General features: G+C 43.2%; 1 protein-coding gene across 23 annotated transcripts; it reads left to right on the top strand.

Annotated features, from left to right (window-relative positions):
- Window positions 1-3,469: 3,469 nt before the first annotated feature.
- On the top strand, window positions 3,470-25,968 carry PCBP2 (poly(rC) binding protein 2). Of its 23 annotated transcripts, none has more exons than XM_073881909.1 (15): window positions 3,473-3,798; window positions 6,165-6,307; window positions 6,895-6,918; window positions 7,010-7,042; window positions 7,405-7,521; window positions 9,677-9,808; window positions 11,032-11,160; window positions 12,187-12,273; window positions 14,124-14,216; window positions 15,359-15,400; window positions 16,646-16,718; window positions 17,223-17,261; window positions 18,197-18,252; window positions 19,157-19,326; window positions 21,957-22,733. In XM_073881909.1, the coding sequence occupies exons 2-15, from the start codon at window positions 6,239-6,241 to the stop codon at window positions 22,306-22,308; spliced, it is 1,416 nt and encodes a 471-aa protein (XP_073738010.1). In that variant the 5' UTR covers window positions 3,473-3,798; window positions 6,165-6,238; the 3' UTR covers window positions 22,309-22,733. The 23 variants fall into 23 exon arrangements, with proteins under 23 accessions (XP_073738019.1, XP_073738012.1, XP_073738021.1 ...); XM_073881912.1 differs by having other exon boundaries at window positions 3,475-3,798; window positions 18,200-18,252; window positions 21,957-22,732; XM_073881913.1 differs by having other exon boundaries at window positions 3,478-3,798; window positions 12,199-12,273; window positions 21,957-22,730.
- The last annotated feature ends 642 nt before the right edge of the window (window positions 25,969-26,610 follow it).

Here is a 26,610-nt window from a genome sequence, read left to right as displayed (position 1 = left end):
GTTAGTAAAGGATGATGTTATTTTATCAAAAAATTTTTAAAGATTTTATTTACTTTTTAGAGAGAGAGAGCACAAGCAGGAGGAGTGACAGAGGGAGAGGGAGAGGGAGAAGCAGACTCCTTGCTGAGCAAGGAGCCTGATGTGTGGCTCGATCCCAGGACCCTGGGATCATGACCTAAGCCAAAGGCAGACACTTAACTGACTGAGCCACCCGGGTGCCCATATTTTATCAACTTTTATTTGATCGTTCTTTTGCCTTCCACATTAGAGGTGACTTCTTGGATAGCTACTCACTTCCACCTGAGCTCTCAGGGTCTTTGGAGTATAAATGACCCAAGTATAAAATCTTTTCTTTTTTTTAAGATTTTATTTATTTGAGAGAGGGAGGGAGAGAGAGAGAGAGCATGAGTGGGGGAGGAGATGGAGCCAGAGGGAGAGGGACAACATATTCCCCAGTGGAGTAGGGAGCCTGACTCTGGGCTCCATCCCAGGACCCCAGGATCATAACCTGAGCCAAAGGCAGACGTTTAACCGACTGAGCCACCCAGGTACCCCCCAAGAGCAAAATCTTTTTTTCTTTTTTTTTAAGATTCTATTTATTTATTTGACGGAGAGAGACACAGCGAGAGAGGGAACACAAGCAGGGGGAGTGGGAGAGGGAGAAGCAGGCTTCCCATGGAGCAGGGAGCCCGACATGGGGCTTGATTCCAGGACCCTGGGACCATGACCTGAGCCGAAGGCAGATGCTTAACGACTGAGCCACCCAGGCGCCCCGCACCCCCAAGTGCAAAATCTTGAGGTTAATCTGATCTTCTGCACAGGCCTCACGGTAAGCCCGCTCCTTAGTTTGATTTGAAATGTTAGTGTCCTGGGGCACCTGGTCAGCTCAGTCAGAAGAGCATGCAGCTCTTGATCTCAGGGTTGTGAGTTCGAGCCCCATGTTGGGTGTAGAGATTACTTAAATCAATAAAACTTAAAACATTTTTTTTGAGGGTGCTTTGGTGGCTCAGTTGGTTAAGCGTCTGCCTTTGGTCTAGGTCATGATCCCAGGGTCCTGGGATGGGGCCCCATGTTGGGCTCTCTGCTTATCAAGGAGCCTGCTTCTCCCTCTCCCTCTCCATGCTGCTCTGCCTGCTTGTGCTCTCTCTGTGTCAAATAAATAAATAAAATCTTAAAAATTTTTTTTTTCTGAAATGTTAGTGTCCCAACATTTTCTTTCTTTTTTTTTCCCCCCCAACATTTTCTTAATTTCCTTTCCTCTCTTTCAGTATTTGGTCCGCTCCTTGCCTTTGCCAATGACAGACTTCTTTTTATTTCTATCTCAAATTGTTTCTAATACACACACCCCCACACCAGGGAACTGGAATCCCCAAGCTGTATTTTTCACTTCTGGAAGCTGTTCCTCTTCAGATGACTCCAATGAATTGGGGTTACCCAATAAAACTTACTAATATCAAGGCCAGAACTGACACCTAAAGGACTTGAACAGAGTTCAATAAATAACCCTGTATTTGCTTTCTCTTAATTTCCTTCTCCTTATTTTGTCTTATTCCCTGCCAGAGCTCTTCTTGGTTTTTTGTTGTTTTGTTTAGTTTTTTACAAAAAGTTTCATTTATTTTTTAAAAAATTTTATTTATTTGACAGAGAGAGACACAGTGCGAGAGGGAACACAGCAGGGGCAGAGGGAGAGGGAGAAGCAGGCTTCCCGCTGAGCAGGCTGCCCGATGCGGGCCTGGATCCCAGGACGCTGGGATCATGACCTGAGCTGAAGGCAGATGCTTAACTGACTGAGCCACCCAGGCACCCCTTAAATAAATAAAATCTTAAAAAAAAGTTAAAGAGACTGGGGTAGTTGTCTTTTTTTTTTTTTAAGATTTATTTATTTGAGGGGCGCCTGGGTGGCTCAGTTGGTTAAGCGACTGCCTTCGGCTCAGGTCATGATCCTGGAGTCCCAGGATCGAGTCCCGCATCGGGCTCCTTGCTCAGGGGGAGCCTGCTTCTCCCTCTGACTCCCCCCCACCATGTGCTCTCTCTCTCTCTCTCTCATTCTCTCTCTCAAATAAATAAATAAAATCTTTTAAAAAAAAGATTTATTTATTTGAGAGGCAGGGAGGGGCAGAGGGAGAGAGAGAATCTCAAGCAGACTCCCTGCTGAGTGCACAGCCCTACCTGGGCTCTATCTCACGACCCTGAAATGATGATCTGAGCCAAAATCCAGTTGGCTGCTTAACCAACTGAGCCACCCAGGTGTCCCCTCGAGTGATTGTTTTGCAGACTATCCCCATTCTGTGTTTGTTGATTATCTCCCTGCAGTGTGTTGTATTTAACTTATTCCTTTATCCCTCATAAATTTCCTGTACACTGCAAATTAGGTCTAAAGGTTGATAAGATTAAGATTAAACACTTTTGACAAGAATACTTAATAGACAATGCTATGTATTTATTTTATTTAATCAGGGACCACATAATGTCAAACTTGTCCTGCTATTAGTGTTGCAACGTTTGATCACTTGGGTACGGTGGTGATTATCAGATCTCTCCATTTTAGATTACTTTTTTTTTTCTGTGCAATTTGCCAGTAATGTGTGTGGTGATATTTGGCCCTATGATAATATCCTCTCCCCCTATCAACCTTTCACTTAAAGTTTGATGACTGATGCCACCGGCCTGAATGAATTATTTCATTTTGGGTTGCAGAATGGATGGTGATTTTTCTAACTCTTTCATTCTTTTTACATTTATTAGATGGAAATCTCTTAAAAAAGAGTTTTCCCTTACCAACAACGGATGAACTGCAGTTCTTCCTAAGAGGGAATAAATGCTTAATTCTTTCCTTTTGATCACTAATTTTCAGAGTAAGGAGTTGATGTAAAAGTCGCCTTCAATGTGGCAAATTAGGTTCTTTCTTTCTTTCTTTCTTTCTTTCTTCTTTCTTTCTTTCTTTCTTTCTTCCTTCCTTCCTTCCTCCCTCCCTCCCTCCCTTTCTTTCTTTCTTTTCTTCCCTTTCTTCTTTTTCTTCCTTCCTTCCTTCCTTCCTCCCTCCCTCCCTCCCTCTCTTTCTTTCTTTCTTTTCTTCCCTTTCTTCTTTTCTTTCTTTCTTTCTTCCTTCCTTCCTTCCTTCCTTTCTTTCATTTTTTATGAGTATTACTATAGACTACTGGGTTTTTCCCGTTTCTTTTCTTCTCACCCATCCCTTTTCCCTCTTGTCTCCTTTATCCATGGCGACTGCCAACTCTCTCCGCACTCACGCCTGATCTTTCCAATCAGCCCGCTAGGGGCCACTAGCTTCCTCCCTGTCCTCACGCTGCCGCTCTATCATAAGACTTGGCCATTCGCTACCAGGTGTTGTCTCACTGGTGCCGACGCTGTCCATGGAGCCGCTCTAGGCTGTTGGGAGGCCGTCCGCATTGCGTGGGGAAGGTTCGGGCGACGCAGTCGCCTCGCCGGCCCCCGGGGCGGTTAGCGCTTCCGGGGTCGGAGGGTGCGCGGGGTTGAAAGCGGGCCGCTCCGCCCCGTCCCCCTCCCAGACCAGCAGAGGCAGCAGCCGGAGCAGCCGCAGCCTGCGCCCTCTCCCGCCCGCCCGCCCTCCGCCCGCCCGCCCGCCCTCCGCCGCCCTCCACCCGCCCCGGGGTCTCTTTCCCCCTTCCTCCTCCTCCTCCTCCACCCCCCCCTTCCTCCTCCGCCCGCCCGCGGGGCCCCCCTCGCCTTCCCGCCCGCCCCTATTGTTCCGCCCCCGGCCTCCCGCCCTTCCCCTTCCCGCCCGCTCCCCTTTTCCCCTCAGTCGCCTCGCGCCTGCAGGTAAGCTTCAAAATTCTCCCTCCGCCCCCAGCTATAGCTCTGTTTCCACTCTTGCCATCTTTCTCAGCGGGCTCCGGTTCTCGTCACGAGCCCCGGCCTCGCGTAGTACCGCGTGAGCGCCTACCCCCTCACTCTGGCTCGCCGGCCATTCACGCGAGGCCCTGGCTCAGGCGCGGCCTACTAGGCCTCGCGCAAGGCCTACCCCCCTCCCCCCGCCTTTTCCCGGTGGCGGCTGCGCAGGAGTCAAGGAGGGCGCGCGCGCGGTAGGGGGGGCGGCGGTGGATTTGTTGGTTGAAGGGGGTGGGGGGAGGCGATGGCCGGCTTGCTGGCCGGGCGGGTGAGCGCGGCTCCCCGCGGGGGTCAGGCGCTGGCGCAGGCACACGAGGAGGCGCTACTAGTCCGGCCCCTCCCCCTGGATCGCAGCGCCCCCCCCCCGACCGAACCGTTTATTTTTTTTCCCTTCTCTCTTTTCTGGTGGAGGGATGGGGGGGGGCATTTTTTAATTGGAAAATGTTTGGATGACCGAGGGGAGGGGGGCTGCGGAGTTAAAGAAAGGGTAAACGGGCTCCCAGTTACCGAGTTATTCAGGACGTTCTCTCGGGGTAACGAATTTTGAAATTACAAAATGCCTGCCGATATAGACCCAGGCCGAGCTATTTATAGGAGAAGGGGTAATGGACTGTAGGATTAACAGCTGGATTCCTGGGATTGGGTACACTTATATTGACCTACTCAGGAGAATATGACAGGGATTTCTTGGATGTTTGGAGTTAGAAATGCAGCTTTGTGCCTTAATCACGAAATGGCCTTCTAAAAGATTTTCAGTGTTCTTGCCCTTTCGTACTTGCGTTGTTGTGTTTTGTAAAGTGTTTCCTGTTACATTTGAGTGGAGATAAGGAGCTAAACTGCCAATATTTTACCATATCTTATTTTAAAAAACAAAGTCATTCTTACAGAGGTAACTCTGTCTCCCCCTTTCCACTCAGTCCCCCTCCCCCCCAGCACTGTTGTTTTTCCATGAGTGAAAAGTGTTGAATTTTGGGATTTTGCCAGCAGTTAATTTTGTTTTGAAGATGGGGGAATGAGGTGCCTTGGGGATGCACAGCCCATCTTTTAAATCATGCTCTGGAGGTAACCATGGGGCAGCTTGCCATAAACAGAATGATCTGGCAGCAACTTAAAAACACTTTTTAAGTGTTTAGGGATGGGCTTTGTGTTAGAGCAAAGTTAAAACGGTGGCTGGTTTGTGAAGGGGGAAAACTAGTTGTAGGAGAGTTCATTGATGTTGTTTTGAAGGGATGGTTGCTAAAAATGTCACTGGAGAAATTTATCAACTTTGGAGAACCTTTTTAAAGCTAATGCTGTTAGGTCCTAAAGGAGGTATGGTAGGAAAAGGTATATCCAAAAAACAAATTATCTTTCTGCATGTAATTTGTTACTTTAACACAAATATTGGGAACATTGTTTCAGAGGACAGATGGGGAAAGAGCTTTCTCTGTAGGAAAGGTTCATTACTGCTGTTGCTTTAAAACAACTATACAATAAATTTTTGGCAATACTAGTTTTATTTGCATTGTTTTCTTTGGAAGAACATTGAAGATTTAATAGATTTGATTAAAGATGAAGTAGTAACAAAGGTTAATACACAGAAGCAAGGAAAATTTTCAAATCCGAGTGATTATCAAGTTGGGTTGGGAAAGGGAATAGAAGAAAGGACTCTCAGGCTGTGCTTAATGTACTGTTTTCCCAAAGGAGAATATGGAATCCCAGCCTTTGTAGAAGGCTTTCTGATAATGCCTTTTTCAGTGAGGTTGTTGATTTAAATCTTATTAAAATTATTTGGTGTCATCTGTCAAGATTAGAAATTTTAATGTGCGATACATCTCAGTTTTTTACCTAGAAATTGCTGCAAGTAAGAAAACTTTGTGTCCTTCCTAGCTTTCAACCTGAACTGCTACCTAACAGGGAAGCAAAAGGTTATCTGCCTCTCTGCAATTGGTTAGTTTGAGGTTTGGCCTCATGATTTCCAGGTGTTTCTGTATCCTGTCAAAGCTTATTCTGCTGAAGGACAAGTGCAGGTTCAGCAGTTCCTTTACAACCATTGCCGATTGAAGGAATCTTCCTCATCCTGAGAGTCAGCGGAAACCCTACCATTAAGGAGAACAGACTGAAAAGTCTCTTTCCATACTCTTAACAGAACCTGAGCTGTAAATAGTTGTCATTAGTGTAGTTGTGCTTGATATATACAAGCTTGCCAATTGATAGGCTGTGATTTAAGGAAAAGAGAGAACATTGATAATGGTGAAAATGATTTTAGGAACTATTTCTCCTGTTGTTTCTGATTTTTGATCATGTTTGCATTTCAGTTTTTGGCTTTCACCCCCACCAGTGACCAAAGACTTGACCACTCAAAGTCCAGCTCCCCAGAACACTGCTCGACATGGACACCGGTGTGATTGAAGGTGGATTAAATGTCACTCTCACCATCCGGCTACTTATGCATGGAAAGGTATGCACCAGCTTGGGAAATTGGGTCATAGTAACTGCTCAGGGAGAGGCCAGGAAGAGAGGGCATGCATCTTGGAGCTCATCAGATTAGCACTGTGGGGCATCTGGCTTTAGCACTCTTCTCTATCAGAGTAGATGAGAGTGTAGTGGGAAAATGGACAGACTTTTAGTAGGAAGCTCTGCTGAGCAGGAAAGGCTTAACTAGAGGATGGAGCCAAAGACTGTCGCATATCTGGATAATAAGATTTTGCCTGTGGAGGTTGCTATAGCTTGTGATAAGTAGATTTCCTCTGCCCAGACAGTTTTGGGAAACTTTTAATGCGGGGGGAGGAGGGTGAAGGGTGATGTATTTGGTACTTTAAAAAATAACATACTAAGCACAATAGCATTAAATCATTCCTGCATCATTATTCTTCAAAATTCTTGGATGTCTTCATTTATGTTTTGAGCAAAGCAAAGAAAAAGCCCACCCAATCCCTTCCCTATAAATCTTAGTTTTCCCATTGCTTTGGACAGTTAAAAATTCCTTTTCATGTTAATGAACACTTAGAGTTTCCTCTTATTTGACGCTGGTTTTCTCCATTGCAGGAAGTTGGCAGTATCATCGGAAAGGTAAGACAGTTTCACTTCAACTCTGATTACTGTTTAGTCAGTCTGGGTTGAAATAGCAGTTGGAGCTCATTCTTGACTTTTCCTCTTACAGAAAGGAGAATCAGTTAAGAAGATGCGTGAGGAGGTGAGTTATGTGGGGGGAGTTTTAGGGACTGTTAAGTCCTTAAAGGCAAAAATTTTCTTTAATGAGTGATTACAGGGGGGAATGTCTCAAAATGAAAATGTGGTATTTTTCTGGCTTGGTTATTTGTAATGACATATAGTATGCTGGGAAATGTAGTTCCTGTGCCTCAGTTCATTCAAACATTAAGGCAGCTTCTGTAGTCTGAGGACAAAAATGAGCAATGTTTGAAATGATCCTGAAATTGCCTTGTGTCAAGATTACGTAGGCAGTTCCTTGCTTATCTTACGGGGGGAGGCTGTTTATTCTATATATGCTCAGATCTTTTTGTCTTATTTAACCTCTTGGCTTTGTTTTTTATCCAGAGTGGTGCACGTATCAACATCTCAGAAGGGAATTGTCCTGAGAGAATTATCACTTTGGCTGGACCCACTAACGCCATCTTCAAAGCCTTTGCTATGATCATTGACAAACTGGAAGAGGTTTGTTCTCTCGTTCTGCACTTAGTCTTTGTTTTAATTTTACTTTTGGGTGTTAAAAAAAGTTTCATTTTTATTTTATTTATTTAGAGAGTGTTTGTGTATGCCCTCATGAGAGAGGGAGAGGCAGAGACTCCTCAGGTAGACTCCTGGTGAGTGCAGAGCCTGACGCAGGGCTAAATCCCAGGACCCTGTGATCATGACCTGAACCAAAATCAAGAGTTGGCTTCTCAAACAACTGAGCCACCTAGACACCCCTCTCCATTTAGTCTTCCTTTTAAAGTGCTTCTAGATAACTTAGTGATTTTCTGAGAACTTTTAATTAATTTAGTGAGAGAGGGAACACAAGCAGGGGAAGTGGGAGAGGGAGAAGCAGGCTTCCCGTGGAGCAGGGAGCCTGATGCGGGGCTCGATCCCAGGACCCCGGGATCATGACCTGAGCCGAAGGCAGATGCTTAACGACTGAGCCACCCGGGCGCCCTTTCTGAGAACTTTTTTAAATTCAAGAACAGAATGGATCATAAATATCTACGAATGGGTCCTTTGCCCCCCCTTCAGTGTCTCCAAAATTTGACTATTAAGTCACTTAAATCATTAAAAAAAAATAGCTTGACTATTACCAGGGACTCAGCATTAAAAAATTGTGTGGAAAAACTAGCATCTTTTATTTTCATTTTTTTGACTGACAGTTTTGAAGGTATGACAGTACTTCATTACTAAACGTTATGTCCTCTGATTTATAGTTGAGTGAGCCTAAATGTGCTTTCTTTAGGTGCCTTGGTGAACACTATTACGTACTATAAATACAGATGCCTTTCAACCTTGGGTGTAGTTACCTTTTTTAAGAAAATCTGAAATGTTGGGTGCCTGGGTGGCTCAGTTGGTTAAGCAACTGCCTTCGGCTCAGGTCATGATCCTGGAGTCCCGGGATCGAGTCCCACATCGGGCTCCTTGCTCAGCGGGGAGTCTGCTTCTCCCTCTGACCCTCTTCCCTCTCATGCTCTCTATCTCTCATTCTCTCTTTCTCTGAAATAAATAAATAAAATCTTAAAAAAAAAAAATGTGTCAGACCTATACTTGAAGGGAGGGAATGTTTTATAGGTTATCAGAAGCAAAATATCAGTGCCAGAGGTTTTTTGGCAGAGGGAAGCTTTTTTTTTTTTTGTTCACCAAGGTACCTCAGCCTTCAGACACTGAATAGTCTTTGCCTTAGGTCTTGTCGTCTTCAGTCTCCTCCCCCTCTTCAGTAATGCTGCTAATCATGCATTTGACACTACAGGCAGAGGAGAGCTGTTGGCTACTGCTTGGGTTGGTGGTTGGATACTTAATGGTGCCTGAAATTTTATCATGGCCAAGATCAGAAATGTTATCTTTTGACCTGCAAGGCCCTGCTAATCCAGAGTCTGAAGCTTAAAAAACATTCAGAAGATCTGTTCATAGTTTAACATGTCCTTGACTTTAAGGGCTTACGTTTAAGCACTTTCCAGGTCCAGCTACTGCATAGAGATTAGGCTGAGAAGTTATGTTTAAACCACTTAATCCTCGGGAGGCTAAATTTAACTAGGTTAAAACCATGACTTTTGGATGTAGCATATTGTTATGGGAAAGATGGTGGGCTTTGGAGCCAATACAATCTTTGAATTTCAAATCTATAGCTTTTTAGATGTGATTGGGGTGGTGAGTACTTGGCCTCAATTTCATTATCTGTATGATGGTGATAATAGCAAGAAATTAAAATAATGAGACAAAGAAGTACACAACTTAAATCCCAGTTTTCTAAGAGGGTAGGATTGGGTCTTTGAATATTGGGTTGCGTTGTTTCATCTTTTAATATTTTATTTAATTTTGACTTCAATATTGTTTTACTTTGCAGTCAGCTCTAATTTCGAAAACTAATACTCATTTTTCTTCCTACAACCCCCCCCCAATGAAGGAAACTGTATTTAGGGCTAATTCTGAGGAAATTTGTAGGTATTTTTTATCTTCTCAGAAGTCGTTGTTTTGGGGGCGGGGGAGGCAATATTTGAACTTTTCGCTGATGGTAGATCATGACATAATGTGTCCCTTATAAGGTTAAAACGGTTCTGTTAATAGCAGTTACGGGTCCCAGGGATCTGCTTAAACTTACTCTTTTGTTCTGATGGATTTCTTTTTGAAGGACATCAGCAGCTCTATGACCAATAGTACAGCTGCCAGTAGACCCCCAGTTACCCTGAGGCTGGTGGTCCCTGCTAGTCAGTGTGGCTCTCTCATTGGGAAAGGTGGTTGCAAGATCAAAGAAATACGAGAGGTTGGTAACTTCTGTTGTTTCAGAATGTTTATTCTAAATGTGGCTTCCTCTATTAATAGCTCTTAGTATGGCTAGGAAAAGTTCGTATTTGAATTGAAGATTATTAAAGTAACAGTCCTAGATGATTACAATTTGATTTTGTATTGGGAAGAAAAGGATTGTACCATTGATGAATACATAAAAATGTGTAGTTTTTTTTCTTTTTTAACAATTCATAATGTCATAACAAGTCAGAAGGTTAACCAGAATTTCTAACTGTTGAATATGACCGGTTTCCTTTTTTTTTCTTTTTTCTTTTTTTTCCTTTTTATTTTAGAGAGCACTGTGCTGGGGAGTGGGGGGGACAGAGGGAGGGAGAGAATCCCAAGCAGGCTCCTTGCCCAGCACGGAGCCCAACATGAGGCTTGATCCCACTACCCTTGAGATCATGACCTGAACTGAAATCAAAAGTCGGACACCTGACTGAGCCACCCAGGCGCCCCGTTTCCATTTTTTTAATTTGGCAACTTTTCCATGAGACTACATACTTTCTTTTATGTCTTCTAAGAAGATTACAGTTTGATATATAATAGTAGCATATATTTTCTTTGGCCAAACTCCTACTAAGCAAGGGGAAAACAGGAAGGTATATTAGGATGTAGTTGTAATTGTGCTCTCTTTTAAACTGTGGCATTTACATTGAATTATGGAAGCTTTTAATAGGATCTGGGAGTTATTGAATTGGATGTTGGAATGAAATTTGAGTGGCTCCTAAAGGAGTTTTCAGGAGCTTATTGTATATGCCATGAGAGCAGGGATTTTGGTTTTGTTTGATGTATTCCAAGCACCCGGAATGGTGCCTGACACATAGAATGGACTTCATATAAATATTTGTTCAATAAGAGAATGAAAAGTGGATGATACTTGCGGAGATTTTGTTTGATGGCCCATGAAGCTATCATTAGCTAGCCATCATTTCTAGAAGGGCCTTTTTCTTGAGAACAGCTTAAATTTAGGCTGTTATTCAGGTTTATTCTTGACTTTCAGAGCCTAATTTATTTATAACTGTGATTAAACAGTCCTATCTGGAATAAGGGAAGAGTGGGAAGGGAGGATAAAAAGGGTAAAATAGGAGATGGGATAAGTATCTCTACTGAGTTTTAGACTCTAAAATCGCTGATTGGGGAATTGGAAGAGTATGAGCTGTTTTTATCTGATTTTTAAAATTTCTTTTTACCCCAAAGAGTACAGGGGCTCAGGTCCAGGTGGCAGGGGATATGCTCCCCAACTCAACTGAGCGGGCCATCACTATTGCTGGCATTCCGCAATCCATCATTGAGTGTGTGAAACAGATCTGCGTGGTCATGTTGGAGGTAAGCCCTCAGGCTCATGCTGAGAATGGGGGGAGGGTGATTCTAGGGAGACAGACTGATCTATATTTAGTAAGACTAGAATTAGGTGAAGCTGTTAGAAGCTTCCAGTGGGGGTGGGGAAGAGGTTCCCTGAGTTCATATTTTCCTCCCCCCAGCTTTGACTTTTCTTACAGTCTGAGCAAAAATAGAAACTGTTAAGCAGCAGTGATCTTTTGGTTTACAGCAATTCTAGTAGGGTTGGTAGGGGAAGATTCACTACTTGGACTGAATGGACAAAAGATGTAACTGGGTTCCTGAGAAGCTGAGTTTAAGTTGCCTTTTGGATTACAGTATTTTGGCTATGTGCAACTTTGACGCATTCTTCAAATTAATTTCTGTTTTAAGGCAGGATTATATTCAAGATATTTATATAAGAGAAGATTTATCCATAATTTTGAATGATTTATGAGGTCCTGGTAGCACATGTTGTTCAATTAAAATAAGAATAGCAAAATTAAGGGAAAATAAACCTTTTTAGAATTATAATGGAATTGGTCCCATGTTGAATGAGAGAGGAAAGTAGGATTTTCGAGTAGAGTTTAGGAAAACGCTGACTGAACCTTTGAACTATTTTTCTTGACAGTGTCTATTATTCTAGGCATAATACTGGGGTACTTTATTTCCTATTTTGGCTTCATTTTTTATATAGGCCAAAATGTAAGATCCTAAATTGCCAACTATATATGTATGCATAGAGGTTTGTCATGTTCATTAGGTTTATTTGAAAACGTGGAATAATGCATAAATTATTACAGGGGAATCTACCTTGATGAGAATTAGTGTGAGCTGTGTAGTCCACGGACCCATCTTACTGCTTTAAAGGCAAATAACTGCAGATGATTTGAGATTAGATCTAGCCAGAGACAACGTTGGTAGGTGAGGGGATGGAAATTAATACAGTTTTTAATTTAACTGATCTGTGTGAGCTTAAGCCACACAGCTGAAGCAGCTTTGAAACCTTATCTCTCTTTGTTTTTTTCCCCTCTGACTCTCTCCCAGTCCCCCCCGAAGGGCGTGACCATCCCGTACCGGCCCAAGCCGTCCAGTTCTCCAGTCATCTTTGCAGGTGGTCAGGTAAGAAGGTTCTTATTGGTGGGCTAGAATGAACAAGGATTATATTTGAAATGTCAACTTTGCCAGCAGCACACCAGGCCACTCTGCATGCTTGCTGAAACCTGTACTCTGGCCATTAGTTTGACCTGCTTTTAGTTTTATTTTTTTGTACTGGAGAAAGCTATGAATGCCAAGCCCTTACTTAATTTTTAGCAGACAGTGGGAGTTTTGTAGGCACTCGGAAGGGGGAATTTATTTGGTAATTTAAGGTGGGTTGGGTTAGAAGAAAGGGTAAAATGGCCTTGGTGTCACTACTTCTCTTCCTCTCCCACCACCCCATCCATGCTTTTTTATGTGTGGGGTGTTGTTTAGAGGTCTGAATAAAAGTAGCAAAGAACTGGACCTCTGAAGGAGATTCTGGATGGTGGTCTCAAAATTGGGGGGTCCTAAACTTGAGTGTCCTACAAACTTCCCCTTCCCCCCCACCTCACCTCCCCTACTCCTACCCCTTCACTCCCAAACTCCAGTGAATTGTTCCCCCAGGCTCTTAACCTCATAAACGCTGGTTTGAACCCACATGGCATAACTGAAACCAGCCGGGGTAAGGGTTCAGTGTACGAGAATAGAAGGGGGAGAGCATGTTGGGCTGTGGTGCTATCATGTTTGGTGTTAGAGTAAGAACACCAAAGCACCCCCTTGGCCTCTTTCTACTTCACCCACCTAAACTCTTGATCTTTGGCACATGGTTTATTCTGAAGTCAGATTTGTATGACAAGAGCATGGAATAGAACCATGATAGTTTTATGCTTCGTTGGTTAGTATTTAAGAAGTAGGTAGGTCAGTTTTGTAAATGTTGGGGTTCAGGTTGAAATAGTGACCTTCATTTTGGTGGCTGCCTAAGCAAGTGCATTACTCAGAATGCCTTTTCCCAGTGAGGGGCTGGCCTGTTACAAGCACACTTAACTCAATTAGTTCCATCTTGTTTTTGAATTGGGGGAAGCAAAAACTTGAAGTCCATCTCATTCACATTCTATTTTGAGTTGGCATAAAACTGAACAAGATTTTGGGGACATAGTTTGTCATGTGCTTCTGGGAGCTTTCACAAGAAATCGTGTTGCAGTGCTACCTTGAGACAGTTTAGTACCTTGCTTTGTTTAAACCAGATTGGTTAAAGGGTTCTGTCAGTCTGGATAATCAGGCAGGATAAACAAAGGCCCAGAGTCAGTATAGCAAGGAGGCTTAGCCTTAGGAGTTTTCCCTTCTCCCCAGAAACTCTAGGTTCCTGCTCTTCTGGATTCTTCCACTCCCATTTGGGATTATAAAGAGTCCCATGCTGTGCAGCAGCAATCCTCTCTATAATTCTTCATCTCCCTTTCCTTTCTTCCTTTTTCCACCCCCCCCCTTCTTTCCCCTTTTCTTTCCCCCCCCCCCCCCCCCCCCCTTTATTCAGTTGACCACCCTCTAAAGGCGAAGCTTCTTTCATGAGTGGCCCTGATTATTCCCATGGGCCTTTTTAAATGGACTGGTTCATGCAACGTCCACAGATGGACCTGTATCTTTTGTTCCTTTGTGACAAAAGTGGGCTCTGTAGGGGTTCGACTTAATCCCACACTGACCAGTAGCTGGCATCAGCTCTGTTGCCCCATCCCTTCATTCTTACTGAAAATAGCCCAATTGTGCAGTGTGATACCTGCCACAAGGTAACTTTTTTTTTTTTAAATTCACTGATTGCAGCTCGTTTCAAATTGTGTCGTGAGCTCCTTTTTAAAGGAAAAGAAAAAATTAAACAACTTTTTTTGTGTGAATTTCATGCTGGTGACAAGGTGCCGGATTGACAGCCCTGGAGACTGAAATCCTCTATTTATCCACAGGACAGGTACAGCACAGGCAGCGACAGTGCGAGCTTTCCCCACACCACCCCGTCCATGTGCCTCAACCCTGACCTGGAGGGACCACCTCTAGAGGTGAGAGGGGATGTTCAGTCTCCAAGGCTCACTCAATCCTTCCGCCTCAGCCGAGACTGCCAACACGCGGGGGGCCAGTGGCGCTGGTGATTTTTATGCTGTGGACACCACCTGTCCACGGGGACCTGGACTGACCCCCCCCACCTCATTTCACACAGGCCGCGTAGCCCACCAGATGGTAACACCAACTCTCTTTTTTTTTCTTTTTTTTTCCTTTTTTTCCTTTTTTTTTTTTTCCTTTTTTTTCCTTTTTTTTTGTTGTTCAATCCCTCTTCCCCATCTCCCACTCTTCCTACCCCATTTTCACCTTCCTACCCCCACCTGGGTGCACTTTTGGGGGTACTGGCCACTGTGATGTGAAAAGCTTCACATCCTGTTAACCAGCCACTCCTTCCCCTCCCTCCCTGTTCCTCCTCCTTGTCTCCCTCCCCATTGCCCTGAAGACCCAGCTCCCTTTTTGGAGGTTATGGTGTGGGGGGAGGAGGGTGTAGTGGGAGCTGCAAGGGCCTTTTATGGAGGGGGAGGTGGGAGAAGGTGCAGGGTTTAGAACACAGTGATTGGTTTTTATTTATTTTGCATTCCTGTGATCAGCTCCCTAGTGTTAGGTACTCCACTAGCTTCCAGTGCATTTAACGTCTTTAGGCAGATGTAGAGAAAAATAAGATAGGGATAGGGAAAGGGAAGTGTTTCAAAACATGCCACGTAGGTTTGTGCAAGTACAAATCATTCATGTCACCATGACCGGTATATAAGGGTGGGGTGGTTGAGGGAAGAGAACATTTTCCTCCTAGGCTGTCTTGTATATAGGGAAAAAGAAGGGGGTTTGGTCAATCTAGGAGGCATTGCTTAATCCAACTTCCCACCTTTCCCTTAAGAAACAAATGTGTATTTTGCCTTTGATTGCAGGGAACATGGCTCCCTTCATAGGCTTCCTGGAATAAGGCATCATATTTAGGTTTCAAAGAAGGCCAACTCAGGTCTGACTGTGTTTGTGAGATACCATCTACTGCCTCAATCTCTGGCCTCCCCCATCTCTAGTTCAACTCTGGCTTCCTGGCTAGTTGAAATCTGTCTCCCCTTCTCCCACTGGGTGGCTGTCCGTGATTGGTTTTTTAATAGGAACTGTTTTCCTCCTTTTGTAGGCCTATACCATTCAAGGACAGTATGCCATTCCACAGCCAGATGTAAGTTTTGTTTTCACTTCTTGTTTTGAAAAGCTCCCTCTCCCATCCAAAATTGTTTTTATTCTTTCTTCTACATAGGCAGAAGTGAGTTGGGTCTTAAACATTTATAGTATTTTCCTCACAAGGTGAACCTCATATTTTGGGTCTTAAATAATCTTTAATCAGGGCCACAGTAGCATCTTGTTTGCTTTTTGACATAATCATTGGAAATTTGAATTCAGCAGATTATTAGATTCTGCTTTCCCCATATTCCAGATTATTCTATCTAAAAGAAGTGTTCCACAGTATATTGTGATTTATTATTCCAGGGCACAGTTATAAATTGACAGTGGACTGTGTATCTCTTTATAGAGTCCTTTCCATGGGGGGTGGGGTGGGAGGTTGGGTTTGTCTTTGGGTACTCCTCAATTTGAGGTGATAATTTAAAAAGCATCTGGGCGGGTGGGAAAGGGGCTTATTTTGCACAGGGAGGGATAAGCTGAATATTTGGGGATTCGACTCAATAAAACCTTTCTCGCCACTAAACACTCTATTTAAAAGCGCTGGTATTCAAACTTCGCGTAAGGGCATTCTCTCTGCACTTTCCTCTGTCATTACTAACCTTTTCAGGTGCTGAGCATTAGACTTGGGAAGTTGGGTTTGGTTCTTGGCTTGGCCCAGGAGGGGAAGTAGCCTTGAGGAGGGATTGTTTTACAACAGCCAGGAGAGTTTATATAGGTGAAGAAAAATAGCTGTAGAAATCCAATGGGAGGGGGTGGGGCTGAGCCCAGTTTGGTTTCATCTTAATCTCTCTCCTCCTTGCAGTCTCCCTGCCCCCTCATCTCCTTCCCTTCTCCCAGTACTGAAACAACCCTGCATGGTGTGTTTCCGCTAGCACCACTGCACAGTTTGTTTACCTAGCCTGTCTGTGCTTGTCCCGGGGGCAACTGTTGCAATGGCTGCAAACACCTTCATTAAGTAGCCCACAAGGGGATGGTTGTCGGGCAGGTGCTGCTGCTTTTCTTTTCACACACCCAAAATGCATTCATTCTCTTGTACTGATGCCCTTTCTATTTCTAACTCTTACTTTCATAATTCTGCTCATCTCCAGGATTGTGGTATAAGTCCCATCTTTACCCTGTGTTGTAGTTTGAGTAGTAGAGTCAACTTTGGGGATCAGGAGCTCTGCATTTTCAAATTTGAATATGCTTGAGCCCTGACTCTGTTACTCTTCTAATGCCAACCTCTCCTGTTTCCTCCCTGCAGTTGACCAAGCTGCACCAGTTGGCAATGCAACAGTCTCATTTTCCCATGACGCATGGCAACACCGGATTCAGTGGTATGGATACCTCAGTGTTTATTTCTGTAAAGTGTAGTGCAAGACAGAGGCCAGCCCCAAGGTCTCAGTTTGACATCTGTTTAAAACATACTTCATTACCCAGCATCCTGCTGGTTTAAACTTGCCTGTCTTCTATCGCTAAACCGAAGGAGGTAATGTGTTTGTTAACTTGGTTTTCATTTGGGGTGAGTTATTCTTTTAAAAAAAAAAAAAAAAAAAAGTCCCTGGAAGGTTTGGGGTGAGGTCTGGGGATGCTTGTCAGGCAAAGGGTAGGCTAATATTTCTTCCCATCCTCACTGCTGCCCCTTTGATCTGATTGGCACCCCCTTTCTCTCCACCAGCTATTCACAGATCTGGGTAGAAAATCCATTTGTGCCAAATTGTGTAGTGGTTTTTGGTTTTGTTTTGTTTTGTTTTTGGGGCTTTTTTTTCTGTATAAGGAATAACTTGTCCGATAGGGTTAGGATGAGACCACCAAACTCATTTTCACTTGTATCTTAACAGGCATTGAATCCAGCTCTCCAGAGGTGAAAGGCTATTGGGGTAATGATTAAAAAAAAAAATCTGTAGTATTCTACTGTTATATTAATAAACTGGTGGGAGTCTTGTTTCACTGCCCATGACATACCAGCAAGATGCACATGGCAGAAAGGAGCTGAGAGAGCAAAGGGGTGGGCCTGGTGCCCCTGAGGGTCCCTTGATGGATCTGGCCAACCCCCTTCTAAAAATGTTGAGTTTAGAGGCCACAGCTGAGAGCAAGACTAGCTTTGAGAATTAGCCAGCCAGCCTGGTCCTTTCCAGGTGTCAATATTATTGATGGGTTATGGGTGTTTGCTGATGGGATTTTTTTTTCTTTTTCTTTGGAAAACAAAATAAAAACCAGAACAAATTACTGAGCAATTGAGGAAAAGTCAGGGAATAAATCTGGAGAAATGAACTTCCCTCACCTGGGTGCCATTTCATTCTATTTGACCTTCAAGTGTAGGTTAGGATTGGGGGAGGTGTTAATCTGATACAGGTATATTTAAAGCAACTCTGCATGTCTGCCAAAAGTCCATGGTACCCAGTAACAGGCATGATATTGGCACTGGTGCTAGTGAGCATCAGGTGAGATAAAATTGGAACACAACAGCAGCAGGAAATCCTAAGCAGAAAAGGGGAGCAGTGCAGAAGGATTTGGTTAGATTTTGGTCCTACCACATTCCCTTGCCCCTGGCTTCCATCCACTTACACCCTAATAGGCTGGGCTTTGCAGGAAATGGCATGAAATCAGCTTTTCTGAGTTTACAGAGGAACTTTTCCAGCATATTTCTGTACCCCTTTCCCCCTCTTTCCTCCTTGGAGGCTTCCAAGTTAGTGATGAATCCCAACAGCCAATGCTGGGTTTCCAGTTTGTTTCCTTCTGTTAGGTTAATGTGCAGATCAGTGGGGGTTTGTTTGCTATGCATTGAACTTCCTTGCTCTCTTCTGTCTTTTAGCAGGTTTGGATGCATCTGCTCAGACTACTTCTCATGAACTCACCATTCCAAATGATGTGAGTATAATTAATAGGGTTGCATGGGATAAAAATAAGAGTTGATGCAGTCATGCCGTTCTTAAGGCCTAGGGAAGGAAATGGGGTTTTTTTTAGATTCCAAATTAAAATTTTAAAAGTATGTAGAATCAAATAAAAACTGATGGAGAAAATAGGTAAAACTATTGGGTTGAGGTATCGTGAGGGAGAAAACCATTTTTCTCTCAGATATAAATTCCCATTGGCCTTAGTTTCTTGGATGATCTGAAGTCTTATCCTTAAAGCAGCGGCCATTGAATGTTCTGTCCAACATGGTAGTCACTAACCACATGTGGCTATTTAAATTGTGAGAATAATAAAATAATCTCAATTTCACAGTCTCAGTAGCCACTCTAAAGGTTTTCAATAATCACGTGTTAGTGTCTACAGTATTGGACAATATGAATTTAGACCAATTTTTTTATTTTTTTCTAGAGGCAAAAGCATTATAAATTAGGCAGAATTCTTGTCAGTATATTAAAATGGTAATCATAGCAGGATGAGTTTAGGCATCTTTGTTGCCAAACACCAGAGACCTTTATTATCCCTAGCCATGGGAAACTGGTTTGTTAGGCTGTTGGCTCTGCTTTATTTTGTCTTTGGATTGGTACTCTAGGAAATGAGCTAATGCTCCTCGGAGTCAGTCCGCTGAGAGTTGGCTCTGATCTGTGGTAGTCAGACAAAATTAGGACAAGAGTGGAGATGCAATCTAGAATCAAGTTTTTTAATCAGGAGTATGTGAGTAGGGTGTGTAGGATGCGGACAGTAGTTTCCATTGCCATTATTGTGGATCCAAGCTATAGACGACTGGAGGGGTGGGATGGAATTCTTGGACCTAGCCATGCAACTCTTAATTTTGGTATGCCTTGTTGTTTCTTTTCTTAAGTTGATTGGCTGCATAATCGGGCGTCAAGGCGCCAAAATCAATGAGATCCGTCAGATGTCTGGGGCGCAGATCAAAATTGCGAACCCAGTGGAAGGATCTACTGATAGGCAGGTTACCATCACTGGATCTGCTGCCAGCATTAGCCTGGCTCAATATCTAATCAATGTCAGGTAAGGGTTCCCTCTCTACCTTTTGTGTTATTGTTGGCAACACAAGTAATGTGTGTGTTGGGGAAAGCTACAGTGTATTATTAAATGTGGGAATATTTGGGGGATGGGAGTGGGGATGGGTGGAGATGGCAATAAAGTTAAAGTCTAGCCCTGCTTTGATCCATTCTTAGTGTAGCAAGCAGGAAAAGTAACAAGATTGTAATAAATTTGTATGGGGGAGGGGAATAGAACGCTTGCATTTGACTTGATGGTTTTAGGCATGGAAAGAGTAGAGCAGGTTTTCACTAGTAGGATAGTGCTCTGGCTGGAGCGTCCATACTGACTAAGAAGCAAATGTAGGTCTTTTTCTGTACATATCATAGACCAATATTTCATGGATGGGGTTTAGTCTCCAAAGCGCCCTAATTGGAGTAAGGATAATGAAGTAATGTGACGGCAAGGCAGTTTCTTGGAAGCAGCGATTACCATTTATTCTGAAAACATCCATTTTTCTCAAATTGCAAATTGCTCCATTGTTCAGAGCTTGTGGGAAAGGGGAGGCACAGGTTTTGGCCTATTTCAGAAATGCCTAGCCTCTATTCTTTCTTTTTTTGCCACCATCTCATACCATAATGGCTTCCTGAGGTTTTATTCTCCTCACCCAAACCTAGCTGATGATACTGCACACAACAGCCATAGTTCGGGGTCTGGTGGACATCCTACAAGGCATTTGTATTTCTTGCTTTCTCAGCACATGTGCTTTAGTCACGTTCTTAATTGCTTACTCACATGCTAAGCTGGGGTTAGCAGTCTATTTCCCAAGGGGCTTAGCCATCCTTTTCGTGTAGATTTTTGTCTAGTCACTTAACTCTGTCATAACTGTTCATTTTTTATTGTGCATAAAAGGTGTTCTGAGTTCCTGAATCTAGTACAGGGGAAAGGAATTCATACTATTTTGTTCTGCTTACACTGACCTTGTATTTATTCCATTGTCTTTTATCTCCTGGTTAAGAATTTATCAGTTCCCCAGTGGTTTTGACTTTTGCTCTAAGCCTTTTAATGCTTTGAGGTATTTACTAGTATTCATGTAGAAAAGACTCTTCTGTGTCTAGATCTACTTTAGCTACCAAGCACATCAGATTCTTCATGTTCAGTGGGAGATCGTAGTAAGCTTTCTGCAGAGGCTGTTCGTAAAGGTTTTTCTTGTTTCTAACTGGGGTATGGGGAGGGTGGGTGTTAAGTGGTAAGATTCATGTTCTTGGAAGCTGGGGATTGTTTTCTTCTGCTTGGGTAGGCTTGCCCTAAATGTTGTCAGGTAGTGCTTAAATGGAAGTGGTTTGTTTGACCTTAGGACGGTGTCAACGTAAGGAAGCAGAACATCTCCACCTGAGTTTCCTCATTCAGTCACTTTTTTCAGGATCCTCCTTATAGGATGGCTGGCCATTTAGGGTCATCCCATTTCACGAAACTGTCCAAACTATGGATTTGGGTCACACCTTTGTGAAGCTTCATTTAACACCAAAACAGAAATCATACATGCACAAAGCTTACTCTTCACTCTCCCATCTCGGCCCAGTTTGAACGCAAAAGCGAACTGGTTTTATTACTACCAGGCAAGAAAGATTTCTCTGCTTTCGGTAATGGATTCTGAGCATTTCTGCTCTTACTCTGTCAGCCTGAGTCCTTTCTTTATCTCCTGCTTTGTAGATTGTAATGTTCTCTGGACTTAGGTAAACAAGGTGGAATCTTAAGAGGAGGGTCCCTGCCCTTGAAGAGTCAATCTTGTGGGGTAGGTTGTCCGGACAGTTTTCAACAAATAACTGTAGTTCTGGCTTAGAAGTGTGGGCATTTGGGAGTTGCTGATCATTATGGCTATTGGACTTTTATTTTAGGCGTAGAGGCGGTATTTTTACATTTTTAAACTAATTTTTCAGGAGTGCTTGAGTATCTTCCAGTTCTCTGAGGTCTGTATTTGAAGTATGTTCAGTCAAAAACAAAGGGCTTTTTTTCCTCAGCCCCACCTCTCACCAGAAATGAAGTTTTCCTAGTTGTTATCTACACTTTTGTTCTCAGCATTTTTCTTTGAAAATGCTACATCCTCTGAAGTTTTGAAATTAGTGACGTACTTTGGTTTCTTGTCCTTTCCCATCCTTATACATTGGTTAGTTTGTTGTATAAAGTGGAAGCACACTTCAGCATTGGGGGGAAGGTTTCTAATTCTATAGAATAACATTCTACACCTTCACAAGGGATTGGTGGGTGTGAGACCTTTGTTCCTCGTTTGGTGATTGCTATGAATTCTCTTTCATTTTCTACTTTGAAATTATTTCTTTCTGACGCCTGGGTTGGATCCCATGTCAGATACGTGGAAGTGTGCTCTGTATTTCTTTTCTCAGTCTATCAGCTTTTTCTTCACCATAGCAGTTTTAAATAGCGTTGTGGGATGGGATTTGGTAAAGTATACATTTTTTAGAGGGTGGGACACAGACTGAAAGAGGGGCAGCTTATCACAAGTTGGTATTAGGTCTTCCTAATTTGCAGCCAGAGGCACTTAACTGATAACAAGCGGTTTTTGTCCTGTACTTTTTCCCTTTTGTGGTCTTCCCTTCCACCCACCCTTTTTTTTTTGTTCCTTTTTTCCTCTGTTACAGTTTAGAAAACGCTAAACCCTCCTCCCAGGCAGCCTCCGTCACGATCCCTGATCACCTCAGCATCAACCTCTCTCAACCCTCCACCCCTTCTTCTTCTTCTTCCTCCTCCACCACCACCCCCTCGCTCGCCACAGCGGGGACCTCCGACGCACCCTCCAGCCTCCCCAACCCTCTTCCGACCGCCCCTTGTGTCTCCAGTCTGCTTGGCATGAAACCCATCCCTCTCCTGGCTCTAAATGTTGTGTCTGCTGCTAAGGGTACCGGGGCTTCAGCTACTACCACCACCACCTCTGCCGTGCCATGTGTAACTAACAAACTGAAAGGCGAGAAACAGAGATTCTCCCCCTACTGATTGAATATCTTGAGGCACCCCCTCAAGTACTTCTTGGTTCATTTTGTTTTTCTTTGTTAACATTGGTGAGAACCAAACAATTGTGAGCTTGTGACCGTTTCCTTTTTACTATTTTGGGGCATAACAGGGTGGGGGTGGGGGTAACGGTAACCTGGGGTTAGGGTTAGGCCATTTCATCTGAGTGCCTGTTTCAGAGTCTGACTTGTTGAATTCTTTATCTAGAGCCACATCTTGCTCTTCCTTTTCATTCTGTTACTTTTTTGTAGCTTTATTCTGCATTGCAATATAACAATGTGTTAGGCTCTGTGTTAATGAATAAAAGCTTCTCCATTAACCCCCCCCCTTTTTAATTATTTAATGGTTAAGTTATCAGCAGGCCGTCTTGGCCAGATTTGTGTTTCTAGCTGTAATAAAGTTGCCACAGTAAGAACTTTAGTTGACTGTGTGCTGTGAAGGGCAAAGGGGTGGGAACTTGTGACTTGTGGCTACTCAATTAGGGAGTCTTGTAAGACTGACTCGGGCCTGCTTGTGTCCCTGGTGAATTTAGTAGTAGTCCTTGGTCATTCCCCACAAAAGGAGATGAGCCTGTAGCTGGTTACATCCTGAGGGTCTTCTTCATTGGCATTAAGATGCTTTAGTGAAGACCAGTTTCTCTGACTCCTCAGATCCCTTGCCTTGCCAACAGCAGCAGGTAACAAGGGTGTCCATCCCAAGATTGTTTCCTCTGGTGAGTGGTTACTGTGAGGATCTTTTACAGAGCATACATATAAAGAAGTTACTTCTTGACCTAGAATGGGGAGGCAAGTTGGAAAAAGTCTAATAAAGTTTGCTGGCTTTTGTCTGCATTTCTCTGAATGAGAAGTATCCCTCTTCCTGTGACACTGGGTAAATCTTGAACAACCAACCTGTAACATCACCCAAATTTGACAGGATTCTCCAGTCATCCTAAACCCACCCTGATTACTAAGTCCCTTTACCTTCCTTCCATTCCCTGCCCCCCCCCTTGTCTCCCACCAACCCTGTCATGAGTAGAGAATTATGAACTTAGATTTAGAAGGAACCTTTAAGATCAACTGCAACTCACCAATCCACTCATTTATCAGATTAAAAAAAAAAAGCGTTGGAGAATTTAAATTCACAGATCACATGAGTGACTAATCAGCACTAACAACTTGCGCTTTACTTTTACTCAAGTGTCCTTTATCTCCCTGAAGCTTTATTTTCCTTATACTAAGACCACAGCTATCTCTCCATTAAAGACTAGAAATGTTGTAGGTATGATGGCAGAAGGCCTCTGATGGTCTATTCAACCTGAAAGCATATGGCTCTTCCTTAGAGCATAGAGAATTAGTGTAGAGATTTTTTTTTCTTGTTGATCTTTTCCCACATCTCATTTGGTTTATAGTATTAAAAAAAAAGTAATTGCTGATAAGTATTTCAGTGTGTTGTCTCATGGTGTTGTGGTCCCTCAATCCAGATTTGGCCTATGAAACTAGTGTTACATGTCCCAAGTTTGCACGAAGGACTAGAGGAACAGCCTTCTTTTCATTGTTCAGATAGTTTCCTCTTCTTAGTTGCTGGTTGCTCCTTTGTCATATGGTCCAGCTCTCCCTTATTAAGCTCTCTCTAGGACTTAATTTTGCTGGTACCAGCTCCCCCCAGAGACCAGGTTTTATTTTATCTAGTTCTTGATTAGAAGGCCTCTTTACCTAATGAGTACTCCCTAACAGAGGAGTGCAGGGAAGGAGGCAGATGTTTAAGGTGCAGCTGCCACCACAACTTGGTGTTAAATTCTTACAAATTTTTTGGGTCCCCCATGTGGTCCTATTATAGAGTCCTTACCATGGTACTTTGGTTGGGTTTTCCCTTCTTGCCCTCTCTGCACCCGCTGCCTCAGTCGCTGTTTAGGCTGTAAATAAATTCTGGATAGTTCTTTTTGAGCTCTTTTTGTTGCCAGAGTGCCATCACCTTCTTGCATGAACTTAATTTTCTTTAGGTAGGTCCTACATCTAAACTGTTCACAGCAGCTCCTTCCTGAACCTTCACTCCCCACTAAACTCTTAGGTTCAGGGCTTACTGCTTATATTTCCCTAGGTCATCCTATCTTGAGATTGGCAAGAATCTGCCTCCTTTAAAAGAACTAACTATTCCCCTTTATGCTGAGGTAGAAATACAATTTCAGACTTAAATACAGTTTGTAGTTGAAGGACCTATTCCCTGGTTCTTGGGTGTTGTGTTCTCCCGGCCCCCCGGCTTTGCATTGTTGTGGAAGGCATAGAGATGGCAAAGTACCATTTTTCTCTTGACCAGATACCACAAATAGGTTATGCCAGTCAGTTGGAAATCCTAATAAAATAAATTTATGAATTGAAACTAAGTCTTACACATTTAGTTCTATTCAAAGCGGGAGCTAAGATTTGCTGGGTACGTAATACTCAGTGAAGCAGGCTATAAATACCTAAATAATTTTCCTTCAGAAATTGGGTTCCAGACTTCAGAATTGGGTTCCAGGACCTCAAATGATATTATTTGAGGCAGAAAGGCATTGTAGCTGGCTGGGTATGTTTGAATGGAGAGTTTAGCCTAAGGATTCCAAGGTTTGGGAACTTCTAGAAGGAACCAGGGAATTGTTGAAACATGTGGCCTCTGCTTTTTAAGTCTGAAGACGATAGGTTGGGTGTAATTCTTGACTATACTTACTATACCTGCTCTTCCCTTTTTAACATTCCCTAGCGTTTAAAACTATATATTATCTGAATAGGAATAGCCTTCACGATGCTAGAGAACCCCAGAGCTAAAGCCTTTGTTGCTCTGTCTCAACATTAGCTTCGTGAGGCTACTTTCAGATAAAGGGTTTCTAAACTGCTTTCTGTTAGTAGCTTGGAAGGAGCTAAAATAAGCTTAGCAGTAAAGAAAAGGTATTTCTGTGTAGTAGGATCCTGTAAGAGGAGGTTTTAGTGTGTGGCATACTTCTGGAAAGCATTGGACATCTCCCACAAATTAGAGGAACACCCACTGTTGGTAACGAGAGTCTGTTTCCTTCAGTTCTGGGATAATTTTCCTCAGAAAGCTTGGGTTACAGGGGTTATGAGATCAATGGCACCGGTTAATCCAAGAAATCTTAAAATGCCTCCCTTGACATTGAAAGTTTCGGAGATGAGGTACAGCTGGGCATTCAGAAAACTAACTTTGAGTTCTTGTTTATTTTTTGTTACAGGCTTTCCTCGGAGACGGGTGGCATGGGGAGCAGCTAGAACAATGCAGATTCATCCATAATCCCTTTCTGCTGTTCACCACCACCCATGATCCATCTGTGTAGTTTCTGAACAGTCAGCGATTCCAGGTTTTAAATAGTTTGTAAATTTTCAGTTTCTACACACTTTATCATCCACTCGTGATTTTTTAATTAAAGCGTTTTAATTCCTTTCTCTGTTCAGCTGTTAATGCTGAGATCCATATTTAGTTTTATAAGCTTCTCCCCCCCTTTTTTTTGGCTCATGAATTTTTTTTCTGTTTGTCATGGAAATGTAAGAGTGGAATATTAATACATTTCAGTTTAGTTCTGTAATGTCAGGAATTTTTCAAAAAAATTAAAAGATGGACTGGAGCTTTTTCTTTGTGAATAGAAACTGGATGCCACAGTGATTCATGTGGGTTTTATTCCTGTTGTCTTGCTGTTCTTTTTGCACCTTTTATGCCTCAAAGGACAAGGACCCTGCTTGGGTTTTGAATATAAGCCTTTATTCCATTAAGATGTTACCTTCTGTTTTACCACTCCATCTTTTTTTTTGTAGCCCTTGAACCAGTTTTCCCTTGATCCTACCTTGCAAAGTAACCAAATAGCTGTCGCAGGCTAGCTGTGTGCCCTTTGTCTGAAAGTGCGGGGGTCACGTTTACCTCATTTTCCTAGGACTGGTCTGCAAAGACTGGGGAAGCACCTCCACTGGGTGGGCAGGGGCTGGGGAGGGATGCACGCGCCTACTGTGGAAGCAGTTGGGTACGTGTGTGTCTGCCTGGGATTTAGGTTGCCGGGCATGTCTGACCCATCCTTGGCCAAGCTAAAAACCAGTCTCGTGTTTTGAATAACTGTTCATTTACAGTTCTCGCCATAAGAAAAATGTGTGTTTTGACATTTTCTGTTCTCCTCCTAAAGCCCTTCCAGAAAGATGTACCTGCTACCATTTACACAGATAATTTTAGAAGGTTGGAAATTTAAGCGATGTTCATTTAGTGGGGAAAAACATAAAAGGAGGGAAGAGAACTTGTCCAGAGTCCTCAGATAATGTCTGGAGCCCAAGGCTC

This window comes from Callorhinus ursinus, unplaced genomic scaffold (genome assembly GCF_003265705.2).
Source record: "Callorhinus ursinus isolate GAN/ISIS: 27379988/994484 unplaced genomic scaffold, GSC_fseal_2.0 scaffold44, whole genome shotgun sequence".
Taxonomy (NCBI): Eukaryota; Metazoa; Chordata; class Mammalia; order Carnivora; family Otariidae; genus Callorhinus; species Callorhinus ursinus.
This window is presented reverse-complemented; position numbering and strand designations above follow the sequence as displayed.